Source organism: Triticum urartu, chromosome 2A (genome assembly GCF_056163025.1).
Source record: "Triticum urartu cultivar PI428250 chromosome 2A, HENAU_Tu73, whole genome shotgun sequence".
NCBI classification, from domain to species: domain Eukaryota; kingdom Viridiplantae; phylum Streptophyta; class Magnoliopsida; order Poales; family Poaceae; genus Triticum; species Triticum urartu.
Window position 1 is genome coordinate 147,524,307 of NC_141874.1, and position 17,933 is coordinate 147,542,239.

Below are 17,933 nucleotides of genomic sequence, written 5' to 3' on the forward strand. Positions count from 1 at the left end.
ATAGATTCAATCATTTTGCTCCGTATGCAGTCATTTGTTGAAATCTCTAAAAAGACTTATATTTAAGAACGAAGGAAGTATTTCTTTATAAAAGGAGTACTTCACGACTTCGCGTAACTTCACAATACAAATCTGTGCATAAATTATAGTATAAAATGTGACCAATATGGCGTTTACTTCATAATACAAATCGTGCAACTTGCATGAACTCAAACTCCAAGCCTCGTAAGGCCTTATACAATGGGAGATGCTTAAGGAAGGTGCTTAGAGAAATAAACCAGGCTTTTCTTAAACACCAGTGCTTATTTGTACAGGGTAGACGCTTAACTAAGCACCTCTCCTATAGAAATAGGCACCGGTGCTTCAGAAAAAATCAGTTTATTTTTCTAAGCACCTCTCTAAGCCTCTCCCATTATACAAGGCCTAAAACAAGTAAACGAGGCTGCTATTTTCAACGTTGGACAACATAAAGAATCAGCAAACTTTGAAAATGATAAACATGCTCTGGCATAAGCAACAGTACAGGTCGATGTAAGTTTAGAGTGTTAAAACAAATCTCAACAACATCACACCAGCAGTTGGAAATAGCATCAACCCATACACCTGTTCATCAGACAAGTTTTGTCCAAATCAAAGGAGCATATAGGTCGACTCCTCCGTCCCCAAATTTCTATAGCAGCAGGGCACGAATCAGGTCGGTAGAAACAAAACAATACGGTTAGGAACAGCACATGAATATATGAGGTCCAATATGGGCACCAATTTTACAACTCGGTCTCATCACACCTTGCTACATATGCTCTGCACATGAAGGACAAAGCGAAAGGTCGGCATGGTCATTACAATGACGAGAACAACAGAGAATCGATCAACAAACAGAGAAGAACCACAGAGAAACAGCATTTTCATCTGATGCACCAGTACGGACAACACTGCGGTTAGATGCAAAGCTAGCTGCACGTTTTTGTCGCCTTGCAGCTTTGCCGCGCCCATGCCTTCTCCCCAGGACTCCATCTTGCAAACCTGTCACCAACAACGGCTATATTCAGAACATATTTCTTTGCTTCAAAAGAAACATATTTTCAGTCCAAAATGGGAGCCAATTATGGTCTTGGTTGAACGGCCTGCTCTGGTTGAACAGACTCTTGCAATTCTGTTCATCATCAAAAGATAAATGTACTGGTTATTGATACGTTGCACTATCATCACATAAGTAAGCTTACATTTATGCTGTCTTATTCTAACTGGCAGTTTTATCGCCAAAATTTGTTTTATTAGCTAAAATATAGGTATAGAAAACTATGAGGTTGATACATCACACATTTATAGATACATAAGCAGTGACGTTTTCTCCCCAAAAATTTACAGAGAGAAACAAGAGGGACAGGCAGCTGGAAAACATGGCTGGTCTAAGAATAAACGGTTAGTATGCTTGCGGATTTAACAGAAACATGGGCAAATAAAATTCTGTGATTCCCAAATTTAGTTACAGCCATGATCCCGGCTTCATTTAAAGAAGTACCATGCACTAAGATTAGTAGATGAGGGGTAGAGCCAGCCTAGTGAGCTTTCTTACTGATATAAACATAGCCACTGATCGTTGTTTGAACAGTGTATCAAAAACAATGATGTAAATGTATGAGACCAATTTTAAATATTAATTTCTCTGAAACTTTCCGGGCATGAAATTTTGTACAGAATCTAAAAGAAGCATTTTTACACAATGTTCCAGCAACTGCTCGCTGATTCCTTTGGGGTTTCAGGATGTAAATATCATGTGCTTGGTAAACCACACGTATGCAAGATTAAAATAAAACTGAACTAGCCATGTAGCACCTTGATGTACACAATACAAATTGAACACTGTTAATTCTATGACTCTGTTCATTCAAATAGTCAGCCCATAGAAATTGGTCTTCTTAAAGAAATTGAAGAGTTAATCTGCCGGCATGACCAAACAATGGATATGCAGCTTGAGTTTCAGTTTGCATCTTCATAAATTAAAAGCAATCTATCTGATTATCTTCACAAGTAAGCAATAAAAAATGAACCTTTGAAGATAAGGCTAAGCTGCGCTTTGAAAGTTAAACTAATGACAGGAACCAAGAAAACATAGCATATCATCACCTGATCACTGTTCCTGATGATTACTCCTCCGGTGCCTCCTCAGAATCCGAGAGAGGTAACAGGGTACCCAATCCAATAACATGTCCATTCAGGCATACAAAGTACTCCACGGAATCATCGTAAGCACCCAGCCTGGCGGAAGCACTCGCCGGCATCATATCAGCATGCAGCATGTTCCATAGCTTAGCCTTGCAATAGGGGCAAACCTCCGTTGGATGGAACCTAGCCTGCTTCTCAATCAGGATCTTCTTGACCCTTGAAGTGGCAAACGACTTGAAGATGCCACGGAAAAAACCCAGGTCGCCTTCTTCCCCCTGGTCAAGATGTTCGCACGGATCGGACACATACAAGACATCCATCCTACACTGCAGAGGCAGGAAGCTCTTGCCTGCGGTCCTTGAGAAGCGCGTCCTGAACACAAAGTGTCCGGGGACATGGATGTTTCCGAACAAGCCCCCCTTTGTGCAGCCGTTGCAGTAGATCAGCAGCTTCCCGAGCGCCTTCCAGTTGCCGTCGACAATGTGGCTGCCGTCGGAATGCAGATCCAGCATCATCTTGGGCGCCCTGGCATGGCAGAACTCCTTCCACAGCACTTGCTTGGCGACCTCGTCGAACCACTTGCAGACGCAGGAGAGGTTGGCGATCAGCCTGGGGTTCCAGTTCATGTGGCGGAAGACGAGGAACAGAGCGTCCTCGCTGAGGTGGCCCTTGGTGCAGGAGCAGGACGCCGAGTGCGTGCAGCGGTGCTGCTTCACCACCAGCACCATTTCCGGCAGCCAAAATTCACTCCAGCAGCGACCGACGCCTACCTCCCCATGCGCCCCCGCCTTCTTTCCTGCTCGGATTTAGCAACTCAGTCACACGAAGAGCATTCCATTCAATCGCTGCTTGCTTACAAACTGCTATAACAGATCAGATAGAGGTTAATCCGCCCTCGGCAGCTACGAGCTACAGCCAATCGCTCCGGCACCGCGGCGGATCTAGATGATGCGCCGCGCGCGCACCCGAAATTTCTCGAAGTTAATCCTGATGAATCGATCACCGGATGACTAGAAGCTCATACCTCGAAAACCACTGGCCGAGGCCGCGGACGGGGTGTGGGCAGCAGGGACGCGACGGGGTAGAACGGGGACGGCGACGGCAGCCGCGGCGGCGGGGAGCGCTAGAGGCGGAGGCGGCGACGCCGGGCTACGGCGCGGCGGTAGGTCTGGGGGTCGGCGGTGGCGGAGCGAGTGAGATATTTTTAGAGCCGCATTGGGTGGGATTGGAGGTCGGGTAGGGCAGGAGCTTGGGAGCGGCGTGCGGAAGGAAGGGATCGGGGATGAAGAGGAAAGGGACGGGGGAGGGCGGAGGGGAGAAAAAGTCTGGCGGCTGCGGCGGGGTGGAGACTGGCTTTCGACGGCCCGGATCGTTCGGCTGGTGGATGGAGGGCTGAGATTCGACCGACCCGAGAGGAAGCGTACGGTTTTCGTGTGGTCATTCGGGGATGGATGAGTTCATGTGTGTTTCCTTTCGCCGTTTTCATCAATTTGTTTATTATTTTCTGCAGGGGTTCATTTAGTTACTTTTATTTATTAGCTTGGTAATTTCCGCATAAAAAAGCTTAGTCATTTTTTTCTCGAATTTTGTCTGACTCGTAGATATAGTTTTATCAGCCTGTGAACAAATTTCTTTACCCACATTCATGCCACGCAAACTCTCCCTTGATCACTCAAAAGACAAATCCACATTAAGTAGAATCTAATGAAGTGCATGTCTTTGATAAGAAAATGCCACCTTATTAAGGCATGCCTAACGCGTGGCGTTAACAGCTGACGGTAGGATAGACTTCCTGAGTGTTCGTCGGTTACATTATCCATTGGATTATGGAGTCAGGCACGACATCGACGCAGGATAAGGCAGCGGGTGCTTGGCCCTTTCTCTGCAAAAAAGTAAATCGTTTAATGCAACAGGTGCTGATTTTTCGGGCTATCGGTGCCTTAATTAATTAACCACTAACGTTGAGGGAGGGGAATGCGTGTACGTAGACGTCTAGCGTAACACATGCTCTTAATATCGGCAAGTGAAACGCATACGGAGCATTGCAACGGATTTTCGGAGAAATCCTAACAGATCATTTTATCTTGGGTGCGAATCATTTTCAAACTCAAATCATTGCAAATTTCATTGCTCTTGTAGCATTTCATAGAATTCACCATACGGCAGCTGCACCTGGAAACTCCGCCGCAGCAGCAAACCCCCGGCCGACAGAATCAAGAATGTGCACGCGTTGGCACAGGAGACACCGTGGCAGGCTGGTCGCTGCGGTTGATGAAATCCTATCAGCCAAGTGGACGGCAGGCGCCCACTTGGGCTCTCCAAGTGGCCAACTCGGCAACTGGCAACCGCAGCCGTACCGCGTGCGTCAATCGCTTTCGCTCGCGCACTGCGTTGCTCGCCATCATCGTCGCCCACTTGCACGCTCGCAGCCAGGGCCTAAACAAGAGACCCAGCAGGCTAAGCTGGCCTGGTAAAAAGCCCATATATCATAGCGGGCCTAAAAGAGAAACAACACGCATAACACACATGGGCTCTAGCATTCACCTAAAAAAAACAAATGGGCTCTAGCACCTCACAGTGCGTTTGGTTTAAGAGTTTAGCACGCGTAGCCTGCAATTTAGAGGGGGAAAAAAACAAGCGCGTATCCTGCAGATTCACAAGCTCCTGAAACTGAAAGAGGAAGAATGATTTGAATCAAGAGCTGATCCAACACGCAGGGGCACCCGTAAAGCACATGCACATATACACTTACGAATTCGCAATGCACGTATGGACTATTATTGATCACCGCATATATATTTACAGTGATGAAAAGAAAAGAATTCTCCTACAGAATATAGGTACTTTGTAGATCTAAATCGCCAGCACACTTGTAGTATAAGACACTAACCTAACATGTAAATATATCCTATCCCTCACTATACTCAAACTACTAGATTTTGTGATTTTTGACAGCTAATTCATCATCTCGACCGGACTTCATATCGATGGATCCTCTTGCTTCTACTGCTTCCTCGAACTACTCGGAACTCTGGCTTCTACAGTGATGGCTCTGCAAAGGGGGGGAAACACGTATCAGACTATAGATCATACGACAAATTAAACACTAGCAAGCATGGCCAAATTATTTAGTGAAGGCAGAACTTCCAAAGGGAACAGTAGTTACTTGGGGATGGGGCTGCTGGGGCGGTAGGAGGGTCCAGTGGTGGCACAGATGCCGCTGTCATAACATAGACAAAAAGTCAATATCCTCCTCCAATCATGCTAATAACAGTGCCAAAAATACTGACGATCGGCCGGCTACGATGACTTACTGGCGCACTGGGCAATCGTCTGCATTGGCAGCGGGACGGCGCAGTTTCCGGGGAGCGACATCATGCGCATGAAGTCCATCGGCGCGGGCATGATCTTGTTGATGTCGCCGTTCAGGCCGTGGCAGAGGCAGATGGGGGCGTTGTCCACCAGGGACTTGAAGGCGCCGCAGCACGCCGCCGGGGGCGTCGCCACGCTGGTGTTGGTGAGGTAGCCCATGCATGGCGTCAGCCCCATCAACGGCGTCAGGCACTCCGTGGGCTGCGACGGCGGGGTAGCTGGTGAGACCGTGGCCGGCGGTGGGGAAGCAGGGACGGATGGAGTTGGGTTGCTGATCACTGGGCTCGCTGGCGGCGGGGAAGCAGGGACGGATGGCGGTGGGTTGCTGATCACTGGGGTCGGTGGCGGTGGGGAAGCAGGGACGGATGGCGGTGGGTTGCTGATCACTGGGGTCGGTGGCGGCGGGGAAGCAGGGACGGATGGGGGCGGGTTGCTGATCACCGGGGTCGGCGGCGGCGGTGGGGAAGCTGCGGGGGGAGGTGGCGATGGAATAACAACCGGGGAGCACGCGGGCTTGACTCTGATGGCGGACGACGGCTGCGCGGCCGCGAGCAGGACGGCCAAGGCGAGGAGCAAGGCGGAGGCGGGCTTGGACGGCGCCATCTCGTGCATGCGCTGCGCGGAGGCTTACGATCGGCTACTGGGTTTTGCGGTCTGTGGTGCGAAGAACCAACGGGGTGCATGGCGGCCATTTTATAGGAGGGAATGGGGACGAGATAGGGCGTTTGAACAGCGCTGGCCGATCGCATCACCAAGGGACTCTTCGTTTTGTTTTGCGTCACTCTTATCTCAGTCGATCTGAGATACGGCGTTTGAACGGCATTGCCTGCGTTAAAATGGTGGCGGCAGCGGCAAAATCAGGTGTTGGAGCGAAGGACTCCTCAAGTTTACGGGATATAACAAGATATCACCGTGCCATTATGGTTGCAGATAAATTGTTAAGAGTAAAGTTCACGGGATATACCAGCGTTTGAACTGAGACTTGCAAATCTGCTCAAAGTCGTCTGTTCGAACCTAAAGCCGACGTGTGCTTGGGCCTCGATCGGGGGTGTTGGACGCTTACTACTCCCTTCTAGCATGTATCCGCTGAAAAAAATGGTCACCAACCAAACACCCAGATCACCCAGATGAGGGAAAACTCACGTTTAAACCTTCATTATCAAACGTATTGCTTGGGTCAGATCAAGGAGCAACAGGTGATCAAAACTTTCGGGCAAACTGTAAATTATGCATTCCTTAGCTCTTTCAACAGATAATTATCCTACGTCAAAGATGTTGTTCTTGTTCATCATGCTGATATAACGTTTTTGTTATGTAAGTGCATCTAGTGCCACCCCTAATTGGTTTTGGAGTATTGACAACAAACCTGGTTGAGAGACTAATGTGTTTGTGAGAATTGCAGGATAACACAGGTAGTAGTCCCTCACTGATTCGGTTTACCTACCGGAGATGACCCCTTAAAATGTATGAAGACATTGAAGACAAAGGTGGTATGTGAAGGTATTCACATTGAAGTCTATGACAAAAGAAGACATTGTGTGAAGACTATGGAGCACGAAGACTTAGTTGTTTAGTTGTTTCGTTTTCTTCTTTGTTGAGTCATAGGAACCACCGTACTGTTAAGTGGGGTCCAAGTAAACCAGTCAGAATGACTGAAGTGATGCTTAACCAAAATCCTATGTCTTCGAGCGAAGATAATGAGAGCAAATCTTATCCAGAGCTGGATAAGTCAGCTTTGCTTGTAGCTCAACTAAAATTGTCGTGTGTGTTTTGAAATCTGACCGTTGGAACACGTGTCAGTTCCTTAATGACCCAGGGTCATTTCAGACATATCAGGTCGGGTTGCCTAGTGGCTATAAATAGCCCACCCCCTACACCATAAATTGGTTGGCTGCTCAGAGTTAGTGCATGGCTTTTGTCATTTGAGAGCAACCCACCTCGAAATCTTTGAGAGAGAAATCCTTGTGAGGACAAAGCCCTAAACATCCAGAGCCAAAGAGTGTTAGGCATCACTGAAGTCTTCCTGTTTGTGTGATCTGAAGATTTATTACACTTGAGGACTGAGGGAGTCCTGGATTAGGGGGTGTTCGGGTAGCCGGACTATACCTTCAGCCGAACTCCAGGACTATGAAGATACAAGATTGAAGACTCCGTCCCGTGTCCGGATGGGACTTTTCTTGGCGTGGAAGGCAAGCTTGGCAATGCGGATATTCAAAATCTCCTACCATTGTAACCGACTTTGTGTAACCCTAACCCTCTTCGGTGTCTATATAAACCGGAGGGTTTTAGTCCGTAGGACAACTTTATCATACAACAATCATACCATAGGCTAGCTTTTAGGGTTTAGCCTCCTTGATCTCGTGGTAGATCTACTCTTGTACTACCCATATCATCAATATTTAATCAAGCAGGACGTAGGGTTTTACCTCCATCAAGAGGGCCCGAACCTGGGTAAAACATTGTGTCCCTTGACTCCTGTTACCATCCGGCCTAGACGCACAGTTCGGGACCCCTACCCGAGATCCGCCGGTTTTGACACCGACATTGGTGCTTTCATTGAGAGTTCCTCTGTGTCGTCGCTTTCAGGCCCGATGGCTTCTTCGGTCATCAACCACGATGCAGTCCAGGGTGAGACTTTTCTCCCCGGACAGATCTTCGTCTTCGGCGGCTTCGCACTGCGGGCCAACTCGCTTGGTCACCTTGGGCAGATCGAAAGTTACGCCCCTGGCCATCAAGTCAAGTTTGGAAGCCTAAACTACACGGCTGACATCCGCGGGGACTTGATCTTCGACGGATTCGAGCCACAGCCAAGCGTGCCGCAGTGTCTCGATGGGCATGATATAGCTCTGCCGCCGAACAGCGCCTTGGAGGCCGCACACGCATCGGTTCCGACCATTGATTCAGAGCCCACTGCGCTAATCGAGGATCAGCGGTTGGACGCTGCCTCAGGGGCTGCGATCTCAGAGGCGATCGAGCCGAACTCCAGCCCCGCACTCCGCATGGCCCGTGACTCCGAGGAGACGGATTCCTCTCCGAACTCCGAGCCCCCCGCGCCCCCGCCGATCGAATCCGATTGGGCGCCGATAATGGAGTTCACCGCCGCGGACATCTTTCAGCACTCGCCCTTCGGTGACATCCTGAATTCTCTAAAGTCTCTCTCTTTATCAGGAGAGCCCTGGCCGGACTACGGTTAGCAAGGTTGGGATACGGACGATGAAGAAATTCAAAACCCACCCACCACCCACTTCGTAGCCACTGTCGACGACTTAACCGACATGCTTGACTTCGATTTCGAAGACATCGACGGCATGGACGACGATGTAGGAGACGAACAAGAACCAGCACTTGTAGGGCGTTGGAAGGCCACCTCGTCATATGACATATATATGGTGGATACTACAAAGGATGGAGATAGCGATGGAACAGCGGTGGACGATACCTCTAAGAAACAGCCCAAGCGCCGGCGTCAGCGGCGCCGCTCTAAATCCCGCCAAAGCAAAAACGGTGATTCCGGCACGGGAGATAATACTACTCCGGATAGCACCGAAGAACACCCCCTCCAGTAAAATTCGGCATAGCAGGACAGAGAAGCCAGCCCTCATGAGAGGGCAGCGGACCAAGAGGTTGAGGACGATAATTATACGCCTCCCTCCGAAGACGAGGCAAGCCTCGACGACGACGAGTTCGTCGTGCCAGAGGATCTTGCCGAACAAGAGCGTTTTAAACGCAGGCTCATGGCCACGGCAAGCAGCCTCAAGAAAAAGCGGCAACAGCTTAGAGCTGATCAAGATTTGCTAGCTGATAGATGGACTGAAGTCCTTGCGGCCGAAGAGTATGAACTCGAACGCCCCTCCAAGAGTTACCCAAAGCGTAGGCTGCTACCCCGACTAGAGGAGGAAGCACCTACATCACCAGCGCATGACATGGCCGACTGGCCACCTCGTGGCCGCGACAGAGAGGCCTCTTGGCCCTCCACTCAAGCCATGCCACGGCACCGCGTCAAGCATACTAAGGCACGGGAAAATGCGCCCGACCTGCGCGACATCCTAGAGGACAAGGCAAGGCAAACGAGATCGATCTACGGATCGCGCAGGCGCCCCACGGCACGTGACGGTGATCATCACTCCGGACGCAATGAATCCGGCCGGGCCAAACTCAACAGACAAAGCTCCTTCGAGCTGCGTCGTGATATAGCCCAATATACAGAGGCGCCGCACACCCACTATGCTTCATAGATGAAGTAATGGATCATAAAATCCCTAAGGGCTTCAAACCCGTAAACATCGAATCGTACGATGGCACAGCAGATCCTGCGGTATGGATCGAGGATTATCTCCTTCATATCCACATGGCCCGCGGCGATGATCTACACGCCATCAAATACCTCCCACTCAAACTTAAGGGACCAGCAAACTCAATCGGTTCTTGGGAGGACCTGGAAGCCGCATTCCTTGACAACTTCCAGGGCACTTATGTGCGACCACCGGACGCCGATGACCTAAGCCACACAATTCAGCAGCCAGAAGAATCGGCCAGGCAATTCTGGACACGGTTCCTAACAAAGAAAAACCAGATAGTCGACTGTCCGGACGCAGAGGCCTTAGCGGCCTTCAAGCATAATATCCGTGACGAGTGGCTGGCCCGACACCTGGGACAGGAAAAGCCGAAATCTATGGCAGCCCTCACGACACTCATGACCCGCTTTTGCGCGGGAGAAGACAGCTGGCTAGCTCGCAGTAACAACTTAACCAAGAACACTGGTAATTCGAATACCAATGACAAAAGTGACAGGTCGCGTCGGAACAAACAAAAGCGCCGCGTTAACAGCGACAGCAACGAGGATACGGCAGTTAATGCCGGATTCCGACGCTACAAATCCGGTCAACGGAAACAACCATTCAAAAGAAAAACTCAGGGCCCGTCCAGTTTGTACCGAATACTCGACCGCTTGTGCCAGATACATGGCACCCCCGAAAAGCCAGCCAATCACACCAACAGGGATTGTTGGGTGTTCAAGCAGGCAGGCAAGTTAAGAGCCGAAAACAAAGACAAGGGGCTGCATAGCGACGACGAGGAGGAGCCCAGGCCGCCGAACAACAGTGGACAGAAGGGATTTCCCCCGCAAGTGCGGACGGTGAACATGATATACGCAACCCACATCCCCAAGAGGGAGCGGAAGCGTGCGTTACGGGACGTATATGCGATGGAGCCGGTCGCCCCAAAGTTCAACCCATGGTCCTCCTGCCCGATCATCTTTGATCGAAGGGACCACCCCACTAGCATCCGTCACGGCGGCTTCGCCGCATTGGTTCTAGGACCAATCATTGATGGATTTCATCTCACAAGAGTCCTCATGGACGGCGGCAGCAGCCTGAACCTGCTTTACCAGGATACAGTGCGAAAGATGGGCATAGATCCCTCGAGGATCAAGCCCACCAAAACGACCTTTAAAGGCGTCACACCAGGTGTAGAAGCCAACTGTACAGGCTCAGTTACACTGGAAGTGGTCTTCGGATCTCCGGATAACTTCTGAAGCGAGGAGTTAATCTTCGACATAGTCCCGTTCCGTAGTGGCTATCGCGCACTGCTCGGGCGAACCGCATTCGCAAAATTCAACGCGATACCGCACTATGCATACCTCAAGCTCAAGATGCCAGGCCCTAGAGGAGTAATCATGGTCAAAGGGAACACTGAACGCTCCCTCCGAACGGAGGAGCACACGGCAGCGCTCGCAGCAGAAGTACAAAGCAGCCTCTCTAGGCAGTTCTCCAGTTCGGCCTTCAAAAAGCCAGACACTGTCAAGTGCGCCCGGAGCACCCTACAACAAGACCGCCTGGCACGTTTCGAGCTAGCGTAGCAATGCGTCCCCAACCCTAGCCCTCGCGATATAGCGAAACCAGCGCTTCGCGTACATAACTACGCTCTTGAAATACCATGGGCACAGGGGAAGGGGCACTATCACGGCACGCCCGAAATACGGCTTAAACCGCACCAGGGGCTGCCGGATTCCTTCTTTTTTTCTCTTACTCTCAGGACTCCATACTTCGGACGACCCGTTAGGCAATTCAACTGCCGCACAAACGATGCAAGATCCAGGGAAGCAGACAAGCCACGCCGCATCATGGAACTCCCAGGTGGTCTCTATTGCCAGCAGTATACCTGTTTTTTAATACAATTCCGCGGCCTGCCCTTGGCCAGGACATGTTAAATAGTCCAATTTATTTTGCTTATCGCACTATTTGTATCGTTCCTCTTTCATAGCAACCTTTCTATAAACAATGCATAGCTTTTTGTCTATTTTTTGCATTACCCTCTTTTTATATATATGTTTATTAATAACATGCTGCATCCGTACACTGTGGTACGGCAAAATACGCCAGGGGCTTCAGTACCCATCAATATGGCGTGAGAAGTCCGTCCACTTTCACAAGTGCGGCACCCCGAACTTATAGCACTATATGCATCGGCTCCGAATCATGATTTGGGTCAATAGTTGGGTTTGCTCGGCTCCTATGTTTTGGTGCCTTACGTTCCGCTATATCGGCTAAGGTAGCACTAGGAGAACCACTGCGATTGTGCCCCAGTTGAGCTGGGCCGAGCACCTCAGTGGAGAAAGCTAAAACTGACTATCATGATGAGGCGAGAGACCGGTCGCTGTTCGAGAGGTTTTTCGATTCCTTAAAGGCTTATGCCGCTTCGAGCGAGGAACCGGCTTTGTCCGGCCAAGGCGTGGATAGCGCACCGAACTCGGTCTTCCGAATACTAGGGGCTTCGCCGAAATTTAAAATTATAGAGTTCTATGGCTAAGTGAGAGTGTTCAAGCATTATAGTCCAATTGCCTTGTTCGTTGTGCTGACCGCCTCCCTCGACGGACCCAATCATGGGAAAAAGAGCGCTCAGGTTTATCCCGAACACCCCAGCACTAGTGGCATGGGGGCAGAAGCCGACGACTGGCCATCTCTCAATTTTTTGATAAACGGCCGCACAGAAAGTAATGTTTTAAATTCAAGCAATGCTTAGCGCATATGAACAAGTTTTCAGCGCACAGGATAACACAAGCGAGTTCATTCAAAAATTACATCCTTGGTACATTCATCCGCCACAAGGCGGGCACCAGCAAGAACATCCTTGTAATAGTTCTCGGGCTTGCGATGCTCCTTCCCCGGCGGCGGCCCGTCCTTCACAAACTTCTCACCGTCCAGCTTACCCCAGTGCACCTTTGCATGGGCAAGGGCCCTACGGGCACCTTCGATGCAGACGGAGCGCTTGATGACCTCGAGCCTTGGACAAGCCTCCACCAGCCACCGCACGAGTCCGAAGTAGCTCCCAGGCAGGGCCTCTCCAGGCCACAACCGAACTATGAAGTCCTTCAGGGCCTGTTCGGCCGCCTTGTGGAGCTCGACCAGCTGCTTCAGCTGGTCGCTCAAGGGCACAGGGTGTCCGGCCTCAGCGTACTGAGACCAGAACACCTTCTCCGTCGAGCTGCCTTCCTCGGCTCGGTAGAATGCGGCGGCATCGGATACGCTGCGGGGAAGATCTGCGAATGCCCCTGGAGAGCTCCGGATTCGGGTAAGTAACAAGTAGTTTACTTTTATATGTCTGCTTTGCATATAGAATGCCTTACCCGCCGCTATCTTTTTCACCGCATCCAATTCCCTTCGGCCTTGGCAGATTTGGCAGTTTTAAGGGCCGCAACAAGCTCGGACGCTCGCGTCTTCGAGTCGAGCTCCAAACTCTCATGTTTTTGCATGAGAACCTGAAGCTCTTGCCGCATGTCGCCGACCTGCGCCTCAAATTTCTCCCGCTCGGCGCACTCGGTGGCCGCTTTCTTCTCGGCCTCGGACAGCGCCTGCTTGAGGGTCGCCACCTCAGTTGTGGCCCCTACAATAAGCAGTATACTCCTGTCATTTTTTGCAATTGCGCCTTCCTATAGGCATTTTTCTATAAGGTATCTCTTACCTTCTTTCTCCTCGAGATTCCGTTTGGCAAGGCCGAGCTCTTGCTCGGTCCGCTCGAGGCCCTGCTTCAGGGCACCCACCTCCACAGTCAGTGCGACGGTGGCCAGCAGCGAAGCCTGCATACGTCTATTGACTCCTTTTTACTTAGACTCCTGCGATATTTAATAGATCCTCTATTCGGCTTTTCTTTCCGAACGCCAAACAGAGCATCAGGGGCTACTGTCTATACGGTAATATTTTTACATATTTTTACTTACCTCGAAGCCTGTTAGAAGGCTAGCACAAGCTTCATTCAGTCCGCTTTTGGCGGACCGAACCTTCTGGACCACCGTACTCATGATGGCATGGTGCTCCTCGTCGATGGAGGCGCCCTTGAGCTCCTCCAGCAGATTGTCCGGCGCGTCCGGTTGGACGGAGGACGCCGTCTCAGTAGGCTTGCTCCTCTTGGCAGGAGTTCGCCTACCGCGGTTCGGAACCATTGATGATTCCGGCGCAGTGTCCGGCTTAAAGCCGGACTTGGAGCCCAGGGGGGTCTTGTCCCCTTCACTCCTGGAGTCCGGGAGGTCGCCTCGCGGCTCCTCCTGGACCACCTCCTCTCGCCCCGGAGCTTGTCGCGACGCCACTTCGGCGTCATCCGCAGCACAGGGGGAAGCAGCGGGCGGAACTGAATTCACGTCCGATGAATCCAGGGAGTCGCTCGACGACTCGTCGAGCCCGTCCTTGGGTGGACTGAATGATTATATCCGACGTTAGGGAAAGTTGTGCAACAAAAGGAATATCACGAGTTACTCTGGTATCCGAACACTTACGATCTCGCTGGACGCTTGGCCCTGTCCGGCCACTCCTCTTCGTCCTCGTCGGCTTCGGGGATGTAGTCCGGCGGAGGGGTTTTCCTCTTCTTGGACCCCTCGGCTTCCCCTACTGGGGCGGCCTTCCTCTTCTCTCCTCCCCCCGCTGGAGGGGGAGAGGTTTCTTCTTCCTCCTCCTCGTTTTCACGGGCGGAGTGCGTCTTGGACTCGTCGGACGACGAGTCCGACACCACCATATGCCGGGAACTCTTTACAGTCCCCATGGCCTTCTTCTCCGGCACCACATAAGGTGCCGGAACCAGTAGCTTCTCTAGGAGAGCAGGGGCTGGGTCTTCGGGCAAGGGAGCCGGACAGTTAATCTGTCCGGACTTCTCCCGCCAATCCTGTCAAAGGTGAGGGAGTTTAGATCCCGCATAGAGTCAAACTATGAAAAAACTTAACATCCTGTAAAGGATGGAAATATCTTACCTCGCCAGCAGGACGCTGCGAGCTGAATCCGCGGTCTTCGGAGGCGGATGTGGGAGCCTCGGCGCCTTTGGTTAGCCCCCTCCAGACATCTTTGTACGTCGTGTCGAAGAGCCTGCTCAGAGTGTGGTGCTGCACCGGGTTGAACTCCCACAAATTGAAGTCCCGTTCTTGACACGGAAGGATCCGGCGGACGAGCATGACCTGGATTACGTTGACAAGCTTGAGCTGCTTGTTCACCAGGGACTGGATGCATTTTTGCAGTCCGGTCAACTCTTCTTCGTCGCCCCACGACAAGCTCGTCTCCTTCCAGGACGTGAGCCGCGTAGGGGGTCCGGATCGGAATTCAGGGGCTGTGATCCACTTCGGATCGCGTGGCTCGGTGATGTAAAACCATCCTGACTGCCACCCCTTCAAGGTCTCCACAAAGGAGCCCTCGAGCCATAGGACGTTGGCAATTTTGCCCGCCATGGCACCTCCGCACTCCGCCTGGTTGCCGCGCACCACCTTTGGCTTGACGTTGAATGTCTTGAGCCAGAGGCCGAAATGGGGGCGAATGCAGAGGAAAGCCTCGCACACGACGATAAATGCCGAGATATTGAGGATGAAGTTCGGGGCCAGATCGTGGAAATCTAGGCCATAGTAGAACATGAGCCCGCGGACAAATGGGTGGAGAGGAAAACCAAGTCCGCGGAGGAAGTGGGGAAGAAATACTACCCTCTCATGGGGCCTTGGGGTGGGGAGAAGCTGCCCCTCCTCAGGAAGCCGGTGCGCGATGTCTTTGGACAAGTATCCGACCTTCCTTAACCTTTTGACATGGCCCTCCGTGACGGAGGAGACCATCCACTTGCCTCCCGCTCCGGACATTGTTGGAGAGGGTTGAGGTAGGAAGTGCGGGCTTGGGCGCTGGAGCTCGGGTGCGCAGAAGATGGATAGGCAAAGGAGGAAGAAGGCGTAGGTAAAAAGGTGGATCCTTATCCCCTTATATGGGCGGATGCGACTATGCGTCCCCACCAGCCTAGTAAAACTCGCTTGCCTCCCAAGCGCCGTGATAATTGGCGCGGTTGGGTTACCCACGTCCGTATTAACGAGAATCCCGTAAACAAAGGGGACACGATCTCTGCTTTGACAAGACGTGCCAAGGAAACCGCCTCGCAAAACACGCTGAGGTGGAGAAGTGAAAACGATTCAAATAAAGGCTTGGCCATAGTGTGATGTCACGCTGCGGAATATGTCAGCAGATTAGATTGGTGTTAATATTATTATCTCTATGGCAATACGTGGAAGCTTATTTTGCAGAGCCGGACACTACTCTTGGTGTTTACAAAACTTTTATGAAGAATTTGGAGGAGGAACCCGCCTTGCAATGCCGAAGACAATCTGCGCGCCGGACTCGTCGTCATTGAAGCCTGGTTCAGGGGCTACTGAGGGAGTCCTGGATTAGGGGGTGTTCGGGTAGCCGGACTATACCTTCAGCCGAACTCCAGGACTATGAAGATACACGATTGAAGACTCCGTCCCGTGTCCGGATGGGACTTTCCTTGGCGTGGAAGGCAAGCTTGGCGATGCGGATATTCAAGATCTCCTACCATTGTAACCGACTTTGTGTAACCCTAACCCTCTCCGGTGTCTATATAAACCGGAGGGTTTTAGTCCGTAGGACAACTTCATCATACAAAAATCATACCATAGGCTAGCTTTTAGGGTTTAGCCTCCTTGATCTCGTGGTAGATCTACTCTTGTACTACCCATATCATCAATATTTAATCAAGCAGGACATAGGGTTTTACCTCCATCAAGAGGGCCCGAACCTGGGTAAAACATTGTGTCCCTTGACTCCTGTTACCATCCGGCCTAGGCGCACAGTTCGGGACCCCCTACCCGAGATCCGCCGGTTTTGACACCGACAAGGACTGTGAATCCTCCAGCCGGTTAGGCGTCGCGTTCTGAGCATCCAAGAGTCATTGTGGATCGCCGGTGAATGAAGTCTGTGAAGGTTTGGAAGTCTACCTTGAAGACTTACCAGAGTAATTGGGCGAGGACTGGGTGTCCTTAGCTCAAGGGGAATAAGGTGAAGACGCGGTCTTCTGAGTTGAATCTCAGCCTCCCTAACCAGACGTACAGTTGTCACAGCAAGTGGAACTGGTCCAACAAATCATTGTCTTCAATGAGCCACTGGTTCTATCCTTCCCATCTCTTTATTTGCAGATTGGTCCTTGTGAAGTCATTGCCTGTTTGCATTATCTATTTGTCTTCACTATGTGACTGCTTGTTCTGATTGGCTTCATGCTATCTTCCATCCTGATCTATACTGCCTAGCTGCTATTAGTCTTTGTGCTTTCATTTCATTGAATACTTGACTATGGCTTGCTTAGTGTAGTCTACCTTCCGCTGCATGGGAATAGGTTTATTTCTATCGTTTGTCTTCTAAACCTCCATGTTTTGAAGACTTTCATAAAAATCGCCTATTCACCCCCTCTCTAGTCGATCACTAGCACTTTCATGTTGGTTAACTTCAGTTTCTCGATATAGCTTCGAATACTGAAGCACATAATCTTGCCAAACACGCTGCTATGCTTGGGTCGCCATGTGTGGCTTATTTCTCCTCATGGCCCAACTTGTATTCCCTTAAACATTATCGGTGATCAATAAAGTGTTGGCAAAATCTAAAAAAAACCGTATGCCTTGATGGTAAGGGCATCTCCAGCGCAGACCCTTAAAACGGACACGGTATCCATACGCTGACATGGATGTGGGAGCCAGCCATTGAACCATGCCCGCATAGATTTCAAACCAAATTTAAACAAAATAGACAAATTACATCAAACACAATGGAATTCAGTAAAGTTCGATCATAATTTAAATGATCGAACGTCGATCCAGACCCGGGAACCTTTCCCTTGCCCATATAGGTGGCGGCGATGGCGGTCTTGTTGAGAGATCACTGCTTGCCGATCTTGGTGAGCTCCCCATCGAGGCGGTATTGCCGCCTCGTGACCGTATCACGGTCGGAAGCAACTGGTAGAGGGGCCAGGCGGCGGAGTCGATTCAGGCAGATCTCAGGTAGTGGGTCCTGAGCTAGTAGTCTAGATGTGATGGTAAGAGAGACAAGGGATTTTACCCAGGTTCGGGCCAGGGATCCACAGTTGGTCATGGGTGTACA

The 17,933-nt window shown here is 50.9% G+C and overlaps 2 protein-coding genes across 3 annotated transcripts; both read right to left on the bottom strand.

The window, feature by feature from the left end:
• Positions 1-699: 699 nt before the first annotated feature.
• Positions 700-3,433, bottom strand: LOC125536364 (EID1-like F-box protein 2). 2 transcript variants are annotated; one of them, XM_048699560.2, is made up of 3 exons: positions 3,191-3,433; positions 2,128-2,962; positions 700-1,023 (listed from the first exon to the last, which is right to left on the bottom strand). In XM_048699560.2, the coding sequence occupies exon 2, from the start codon at positions 2,892-2,894 to the stop codon at positions 2,148-2,150; it is 747 nt and encodes a 248-aa protein (XP_048555517.1). In that variant the 5' UTR covers positions 2,895-2,962; positions 3,191-3,433; the 3' UTR covers positions 700-1,023; positions 2,128-2,147. The 2 variants fall into 2 exon arrangements, with proteins under 2 accessions (XP_048555517.1, XP_087399624.1); XM_087543498.1 differs by having other exon boundaries at positions 700-1,153.
• Positions 3,434-4,873: 1,440 nt separating this feature from the next.
• LOC125535429 (uncharacterized) lies at positions 4,874-6,192 on the bottom strand. The gene is made up of 3 exons (XM_048698483.2): positions 5,481-6,192; positions 5,333-5,386; positions 4,874-5,218 (listed from the first exon to the last, which is right to left on the bottom strand). The coding sequence occupies exons 1-3, from the start codon at positions 6,148-6,150 to the stop codon at positions 5,205-5,207; spliced, it is 738 nt and encodes a 245-aa protein (XP_048554440.2). The 5' UTR covers positions 6,151-6,192; the 3' UTR covers positions 4,874-5,204.
• Between the last annotated feature and the right edge of the window lie 11,741 nt (positions 6,193-17,933).